Source organism: Condylura cristata, unplaced genomic scaffold (assembly GCF_000260355.1).
Source record: "Condylura cristata isolate star-nosed mole 26May11 unplaced genomic scaffold, ConCri1.0 scaffold00022, whole genome shotgun sequence".
NCBI lineage: Eukaryota > Metazoa > Chordata > Mammalia > Eulipotyphla > Talpidae > Condylura > Condylura cristata.
Window position 1 is genome coordinate 25,861,064 of NW_004567123.1, and position 9,810 is coordinate 25,870,873.

General features: G+C 37.8%; 1 protein-coding gene across 1 annotated transcript in view; it reads right to left on the minus strand.

Annotated features, from left to right (window-relative positions):
• Positions 1-9,439, minus strand: part of CHD6 (chromodomain helicase DNA binding protein 6) — a 125,091-nt gene extending 115,652 nt beyond the window's left edge. The window contains exon 1 of the mRNA XM_004687388.2: positions 9,407-9,439. Coding sequence (XP_004687445.1) covers positions 9,407-9,439 — 33 coding nt within the window. The remainder of the gene's footprint in view (positions 1-9,406) is intronic.
• Between the last annotated feature and the right edge of the window lie 371 nt (positions 9,440-9,810).

Below are 9,810 nucleotides of genomic sequence, written 5' to 3' on the forward strand. Positions count from 1 at the left end.
GGCCAGAGATGCGGAGGGTGAAAGGATTCACCAGAGACAGAGTGGGGAGCAGAACAGGCAGATCGACGAAGTACACTGCTGAGGGGAGTAGCGAGCGGGTCAGGAGAGGTCTGCTGCGCCACCAGGAAGGGCCCAACACATTATTTGTTTTTACCTTTGCTGTTAGGAATTTTTACCAAGTTGTATTTGCAAATTATGTAAAAAATTAATGGGGCCTCCCTTGTGGCACAAGGGTTAAGTGCAGCACTATGAAGCTGTCCACTGCCATGACAGCACAAATTTGATCCCTGGCCAGGGAGCTGACCCACATGGCACAGCAGACCTCTCCTGCCTCGCCTGCTGCTCCCCTCAGCAGTGTATTTCAGTCAATCAGCCTGTTCCACACTATTGTAGTATAAATACATAAATCGTTTTTATAAAAGGAATTAATATGCAGAAGGACTATGTACAGAAATCTGAATCACCTTTTAAGCTTCATGTTCACAGACCAGCACGAAAGTCTACTACATAACACCTCTAGATGTGACTCACAGATGCAAAAGTCTCAGCACACTGTTCTGAGCTAGAAAGGCATTTATTATGCTAATTCACAAAAGTTAGTGTTCAAGTGTGTTCCTGAAGAAAGGACTGACATGGACGCAGAGTCACAATCGGTGTGTTGTTTTATTCCTGCAAACTTTGTTCTCATATTTTCAAGCAGTAACACCACCCCATTGGTCTGATTTTCTACAAGAAAATATGGATTGTTCAAAATTACATCTTTTATTTTTACTAAATATGGTGGTCTTCTGTATGACCACCTTAGACTCAACAGCAGCTAACCTTTGGCCTCTCACAAAAATTAGCATACTGGAGGAAATTTTATTGTAATAAAGGCCACCGGGAAGACTGTGTCACCGGTGCTCTAGGCAGCCCTAAAAAGATAGCTTCAAGGTTGTTTTGGAGCACCATCAAATAAAGGAACAGCCTCCTAGGGTAACCACTTTTAAGGAAACAACTCTTTTGGAAACAGAAGTTACATCCTTCAGGTCTGGTATTGCAAAGTACCTGCCATTTCATAAAGCAGGGGTGGTGATAATTAGTCAATAAGATGGGTGGCTAGCTTAGAGAATAGCACACTTTGCTGGGTCTGGAACAAAGAAATAACTTAAGGGGAGGCTGGAAGGGAACAAGCAAGTTTTCCAAGAAGACAGTTCAAATCATCTTTGGGTGATGGCTTAGGAAAAGCAGCACTTGTGAGTAGCCTGCTCCTCTCTCAAGAGGCCTGGCATGTGCTAAAGGGCACAGATAACGTCCAGTGGTGTGGTTCCCTCCAATGTTCTGGTTCCCAATCTGTGCTCAGACTTCCTGGCCTATGATGGCTATAATGGAGAGTGCAAAATTCAGCTACATATTTCCCCTTCTGTATTCTCTAGTTCTTGTTCCTTCTCTAATACTACCAAATCTAACACTGAAAACCCAAGGGGAAAAGATGAAAGAAGGGTATTTTTGAATTCCTATAAATAAAATACAGCCTCATAATTGAACCTACATCCAAAGGGCATTGGTCATTTTGGCAAGATTTACTACTTAAAAAAAAAAATTAAGAAAGAAAGAAAACAATTCATGTGACTACCTTCTTGTTGACTCAGTATTTAAGATGGCTTGGAGAAGGAGAAACTAAGTAAATTAAAAGGAATCTGAAGTCAAATATAAAATGATAAATTGTACGTTATTTTACAATAAAAAGAAAATTCAAGGCAAGAAGACATCAATGTTGTTGTAATAGGTATCCAGTTAAAACCTGGACCCTGTGCATATTCCTGATATATTACTGAATTCTGTTAAGGACATCTGGCCATCAAGGAACAAGTTTTTGTTCAGCACATGTAAGGGTGAATATATTGAAAAGGAAAGCTAGATACAGGCTTGCATATTACAAAGACTTTCAAAGACAACAGAGAAAAGATCTAATTTTACCAAGACAGCACTTGGTATGTCAAAGAGGAACCCTCTTGTCAACTACTACTGCTTTTCAAGCTCTCTTGTGAATGGACTGGGACAGGTGGCGGTAGTGGTGGTAACTAGGTATTCAACGTGGCAGCAGTTAACTCTTACTGGATATGTCAGGTAGATATACTCAGAAGTATGCAAGGTATGTTTCTTATCTATAATCTTTACAACATTCCTAAAATGCTAGGATATGGATGCCAATTTCTGTGTATGGAGAAGCAGAAGGTAACTGGTGTTGGGTCATGTGCCCAAGGCATATAGTGAGTAGAAGTACTTGGACTTGAACTCTCTAGCAAAAGCTAACACTCATCTCAATGGTGCATTGTAGGACAGCCCAGGGAGCCATAACTGTGGCTAAGTTACCAGACCAGCATGAACAGATGTGGTTAGAACGGAGAGATGTGATGGTATATACAATCACTTTAGGAAAAGGTCCATTAGCATTCTTTATAACACTGTAAATAAATATCTACCTGGCGTCCCAGCAATTCTACTTCCAGGAATCATAAATGGTCACCTCATTTTACAAATATGACAATCAGTTCTGAAAGATACAGCAATATGTCCTGGTTATATGTCTAGGTGGGTACATCCTCCTGGAGCAGGGACATCCTCCAGGGAGAGGGGAGAGCAAGACATGCAGTACAATTAGTCAATCCTAAAAGAGAGATATTAGTCATAAAAAATACTAAAATTTAAATTGAAAGTCAGTAATTCACCAGAAATGTTTTTATTAGTTTTAATATATAATAGCTTATTTTTACATCATTTTATGCATTTTCCCATCTCAGTTGCAATCCCCTTGAGCTTCCCATCACCAAATCACCCAATTTTTTTATTTTTAAGGCGCCTTATCCACAGTTTGAAAAACATAACCTGTGAGGATTAAAAAGTATAAGACAGGGCCCTCCCTGTGGCGCAGTGGGTTAAAGCACAGCACAAAGAAGCTTAAACCACTCCCGCATGAGTTCGATCCCCGCCTGCCTCAGAGGTGATCCACATGGGGCGGCAGACCTCTCCTGACCCGCCGCTGCTCCCCTCAACAGTGTACTTCGTCAATCTGCCTTTTCTGTACCCCACTCTGTCTCTGGTGAATCCTCTCACCCTCCACATCTCTGACCTGTACCCCAGTTCTGTATGAATAAATGAATCTTTAAAAAAAAAAGTATAAGACAAAAATAAATTCTTCACTGTGTTTTAAGGTCAGTGGGGGGGGGGGTTGGGGGAGGAAAGCAAAGAGCCTAAATAAAATCTCTGCTTCAGCTTCTACCAAGATGGACAATAAATCACCACTCTGAAAATGATCCTAAGAGGAGCAGATTGTAGATGATGGACTGCAACATACCAACAGTATTTTACATCACATTGGCAACTTAGAGAAACAAGCACTCTCTGAGAACAGAAAGATGAAATGGAGAGGTATGGCTGATAAAAACAAGTGACAATGCAAACTCAAACTCAACTGTCAGTAATAAAATCTGTTTCTCTGGCTCAAAATTATCACTCTATAACATTCCTGGGAAAGACACTTATTCAAGTCAACTGTAAAGAATTTAGATACTGACAGGGAAGAGTCAGGAGGAAAGAGGGACAATAATACTTAATATGTGTCTGTGTTATCAGAAACTATGAGCTTTACTTTTAAGCAACTATGGTTTTGAGCAAACCAACACCTTGGAATGATTCATGTTCCTAATCTGCAAAAGGTAGTAAAATGCTTGTTCCGCCAATCCAGGCCAGAAGAGACTTCTAGAATTTTTCTGCAGTATCTTCTAGGCCATGTAGAGAATTTTTCAACGATATAAAAGAGTGAATAAAACTATTTTTATCTCTTCATTATTAGCCCATCTGTAATTTTATTGCAATCATGGGGTCACAGAGACCCTGAATCTGGAAGTTAAGTCAACTCTGGCTCCCACTGCAATATGCAAAGGCCCAGGTAACACCAAGATCTGGAGTTACAAATCCTGTATATATGGACATGGAATGGTTCTTTTTATATATCTCAACATTTTAGTCACAACTACTGAGTACTCAGAACTGCTTAGATATTTTATAGATAAAATACTTGTTAGCAATGATAATAACACTTGACTTTATTATAGACTAAGTATTAGTGTACTGTTTATTAAATGGATTACGCCATCTAAACTCTAAGAAGACTGCCCTCCATGGGGGCGCAATGGGTTAAAGCACAATACTACAGCTACAGCCGCAGCCACTTCAGCACAAGTTAAATTCCAGGCAGGAAGGTGACCCACACGGCGTGGCAGACTTGTCTCCCCGCTGCTCCCCTAGGCAGTGTCCTTCGTCAATCTGCCTGTTCTGCTCTCCACTGTCTCTGGTGAATGCTCTCACCACTCCTTGCACCTCTAGCTTGTGCCCCAGTTCTGTATAAATAAATAAATCTTTCTAAACTATAAGAAGAAAGGTAACATTAGTTCCAATTATGACTCCATACAGAAGGTTAAACAACTGGTCCAAAGTTACATTACTAGTAAGTAGTAAAGATCTGAATCCAGGTTTGATTTCTGGTTTCAAGAGTCAGTGCTCTTAACCACGACCTTGTTTTTAGATATGCTGAATTGAGAAATAAGAACTTAAAAAAAAAATGTAACCACTTCTACTTTATTTTCCATCTTTGATTTCCCAAACCACTGCAGCTCCTCAACGTTTAGAAGACTTTCAACTCAGTAACTTTTCTTTTCCCATCCTGGTCACTCTGCTCTGGCCTCTTGAGCTATATTTCAGAACACAAATTGAGTTAGGACAACAAAAACACCTCTTGTGGTGCAGCAAAAAAGAGGGGAAAAAAAATGAACACTCAGATTTCTTTTTTTGAGGACGGAGGAGTGGACTATTTTGTGTTCTTCTGAAACATGATTTTAGAACCTTCGTTGCCCTGGGTCATTTACTAACTATCCCTCTGTATCAGTGCTGACAAGAGCCATCCAATGATTACCAAAGACAAGGTCTCACAAGGATTAACCCTCACTTCACCCTTTGCAGGTGAGGCAGAGAAGTCTTAGAACTAAATTATTTACTCACCCATATTATCACCTTTGCTGTTCTTTTTCTTCTCCCACTCAGAATTGTGGGTCAGTTTCTCATGATCTTGTATTGGTGGTAAACATGTTGAGTCCTCAAACCCCCAGGCAGAGCAACAAGCATCAACTTTGGGAATTTAGCAGCCAGCTAAATCCACAGTTTTACACTAGTTCATTTTCAGGCACCACCCAAATTTTAGCACACAACTCTAAGCCTTTCTTCTCTTCCTTACAAATAACATAAGGGTATTATACTATATGTCACCCATATACTACTCCCTCCTCTCCCCAACTTTCATCCTGGGTCTAAGTAGCAACATGACCGAAACCTGGCTCACCTAGAAAACACCACTTTTCAAAAAACTCTCAAATTCTTTGGTGGAAATGACATTGTGCAGACCTCCAAACGCTCCAATTCTAGAGCTGCTATCACTGTTTCACCCACAATGTAAAAACCCTGACTCTTTTTTTTTTTTTAACCCCTGGCCCTTTTAAGGCATATGCCATTTTTTACTATAAACACCTGTTTGTAAATAAACTACACTACATAATTCTTAGGAAAAATAAGTAACATTTAATGCACGGGATTATGGTGATGGCACACGGGTGACTTGGTGATGGGAAACCCGCGGGGATTACAATTGAGATGGAAAAAAAAATGTACAAAATGATGTAATAATAAACTTTTGTAATAAAAAAAAGGAAAAAAAAGAAAAATAAGTAACATTTAGTTACCCTCAAATATTTTTTGAAGAACAAATGCTAAAAAAACAACAAATATTTATTTTGCAAATAAATAATACCCACATTCAGACTAGGAGAGGGAACAAGGTGTAGTTACTGGGAGGTCATGTGAGATTCCCACAGCAAATCTAAACAATTCTTCCTACCCAACTTTTTCATGTACTAGAGGATCAAGAATGAAGGGCTGTCCTGACCTGACTGAGTTATTGCAGGCTTAGGAGAGAAGGTTTTCCTAATTACTGCAAGTCTGATTTCACCTCTGGTCATAGCTCTTAAGTTTAATTTCACTTGTAATATGACCTGTAGCTACTGCATTGTATTTCTATTGCTTACTGACTTTTCTCAACATTGTACATGTGCACCCAAAACCTTACTCCTTAACATTATAAAAGTGTTTGAAGACTATGTTATATGTTATGTATCACATATTTATCATATTTTGTGCTCCTCTGAATACCAAGCAAGGAGCTAGGATGAAAATATCAGTATTTCCGTATCACGGCTCTGTGTGTCTTTGCTATAACATTAAGATATATCCCTTACAAAGAATTATTTTCAATGCTATACAGGTTTTCAATGATTAGAGCACCCATTTCATTTCTTTAATTTTTTTCTGTACAATACTGCTTAGTTATCTCAGGAAATAAAACATTAAAATTTTGGACCTCCCTGGCAGCCTAGGAGTTAAATCTCAGTGCTATCATTTCTATGCCTAAGTCTGATCCCCAGACAGGGCGATGACCCACACAGTGTGGCAGACACCAGTCCGTTCCCCTCAGTAGTGTATTACATAGATCTGGGTGCTCTGCCTCCAGCAGATCCTCTTACCACCCTCGCATACGTCTGGCTTATAGCCCAGTTCTATGCATATATAAATAAAAAAATATATAGTAAAATTTTTTAAAAATCTTAGAAGCAGTTTATTTTTTGACCATCATGAGATTTTTAATTTTATTTATTTATTTTGAATTTTCTGTTATATGTATTTTTTACAGAATTTTAAATTTTTGTACAATATATGCTTTCTCATCTTGGTTATAGTCCCATGAAATTCCCACCACCAATTTACCAGTACCATCACCATAGTTTCTTGCTCTCCCCCCATCCCTATTTGACCCTGCTCACCTCTCCCCCCCTACAGAATGTCTTTGGTTTATAGTTGCCTTTTGATTTTGAGGTTTACTTTTATAATTTTTTTTTTCTTTTTCCTGATCCCTTATTTGCATCATCTACATTCTTCTTAGGAGTACAACCACCCAGTAAAGAAAAAGAAAAAAAAGAAACAGAAGCAGTTTATTTTTTAATAAAAATAAGGCTATTGCCCACTGAGTGGTTTATTTTTAAATGTTTTCTTAAAGTAAATTTTTGTTGCAATACTCCTTTAGATTATACAAAGTCACTCTCTAAAAACCTTTGTTCATACTACTCTTATGACGCCAAGCCATCTGGTTAATAAAAAACACGATTATTTATTACTGTGTTTTGATTAACTTCTAAAATGTCATCTTAGCTTTAATTTACCTTGATAAAATTTTTGAGGAAAAAATGAGGAATTTCCAAGATCAGGATGTAGTTGTATGTCACCTTTCTCCAGAGAAAAGAATATAGTTTTTTTTAAACACATGCTCTATTTGCTGCTCATTCTAACATCTCACAATCCTATCAAGACAAAGAACAAAGCTTGATGGCTAATGCTATTCTTATGATGAAAATCTCCTTGCCACTGACATGCCAAGTACTTAGTCAATCCTTTCAACATTTAAATTAAGCATTAACTCCGCATCAATATCTGTGAGGCATAAGTGAGTGCTCCCATTTAAATGATAGAAAAATGAGGCTGAACTTGTCTGATGTTGGCCAGCTAGAATTAAAGTTTCAATCCTTTCTACTGAAATCAAAGCTCATTATTTATTCCAGAACATGTCTTCCTCTATGCCAGGCTTTCATACGCAAGCTTGTGCATTACTTTAACATGAACTTAATTTTCTATTCATGTTTTGCAACTTCTTGCAGTTCAAGCATCACTATGATGGCTTGTCACCAGTAACTATAAGAGGAACAGATTAACTCCTCCTAATAAAGGCTTCACTTAATTAACTTGGTTGTCCACCAAGTCTAACATTACCTTTTAAATAAAAACCACACCACTCATCAATATTATTGTGAGGTTCAATATGAAATTCCATCTAACTGAAGCTACTTAATACCAAGGGTTTTGATGTGAACACACAAAAATCTAAAAAGAAAAAAATCCTAATTCATTTGAGTAACCATAATAAATAATGTTTTTACTGAAATAAAAGTTTGCTTTAAATACTTTAAATAATGTTTAAGAAATAAAAACCAGCCCATGTAGCATAAATGAAAATAACTTTGAGGAACTTGAGTTTTCTTCAGTAATATGTTCTTTTTAACTTTGGCACAATATTCTACTGGGTGGATGAGTATGATTTAAATATTTATCTTTTGGAGGAACACGTAGGACATTTTGCATTTTTGCTATTACAAACAAAATAGCCATGAAAGCTCCTTCATAGTCAACACCTGTCTGAGTATATTCATGGGATAAATACCTGTCAGACGGAACTGCTGCATTCTCTATAGTGTTTGTCTACCAACTGGTAACTCCATAGGAGCCAGAACAGGAAGAAAAGGTGTGTAGGCTGCATATAGTCATTGCTCTTCCAGTTAAGAGATGGCAGTAGACAAGTCAAATATTTCCCAGAACAAATTTTGATTTCATAAGGACCTACCTACTAGGGACATATCAGAGGATAGTCCATGTAACCACCTGCCTAATTTACTCTTTCTAACCCATGCACTCCAGATGTGAAATAGAGCGGCAAGTGGTTGGTTCCACCCAAACCCTTTGCACAGGGTCCCAGTGAAAGACAGGGATTCCTATCCCCCCCCCCCCCCACCAGACTGTCATTTAATTCTGCAAAAAGAGGTAGCCTCTTTCCAAGAGTCAGAGGCAGGCTCCTATTCCACCTCCCAGAGTCACCCTGGGTGGAGTCTTTGGGTTCTCTTGAACATGCACTACTGTATGAGCTAAGAAAATGATCCTGGCTGGAAGAGTCACAGAGGTCAAATGGTTTTTATTAATTTCCCATCCTGTCAAGAAACCAAATGTCCAATAGTTGCTGTCCACATCCTTTCTATAGTTCACAATTTTCTCTAGAAATATTTCTGCAAATATTTCTTATAAATAAGAAATTGATAAATATTTCTTATAAATAAGAATTTGATAAATAGAATGTTTTTAGTTTAACCAAACATCAAAAATGAAAAATACAGAATTGATTCTATATCTCTTTTATACAAATTTGAAGCTCTTCCAAGGAAGGAAGTTTCTCATTCACATACATAATTTGGAATAATATTCTGATATACAGTTTTTGCTGCATTTATTCCTATATGGAAATGACATAAGTATAAGTAAAAATGCACATATTAAATCATTCAAAACAGTTCTCTGTTACCATGTGGAAATGTGAAACAGAGGCAGCAGGACAATTACCAAAGACTAAGTAAGAGATGAGTCAAAATTGCCAGCATCTCTTATTTAAGAAAAGACCCGTCTATGTTGGATGCACTCACTTAAAAGATATGTGACCACTTACTTGCTTCTCTTTCTTCTGTATTTTCATTATCATATATTGAAGGAAGATAATTATTTCTGTAAAACACACAAAAAAGGGCAAATATTATGGTAAAATCCAAAATAAAAGATTTTAAATTATCCCAGGATTAACTGACACATGAGAAAACCATGGACCAGTCGATTACCTATACAGAACATTTACAACCAGCAGTCTTCAGGCCCAGTGAGCCCCACAACCCTAAGTGGAATCATAAACCTATCCAACCTTATCCCATCATAAACCTATCCAACCTTATCCCAAGCCCAAATTTATTGCTCCATATGGGGGGGGGGGTGGAGTCAAGATACTGTCTCTGTAGGTAAAATAAGTTATAAAAGATGCTAGAGTATTAAACTACAAAAGAAAGGAAAAGAAGAACCAAA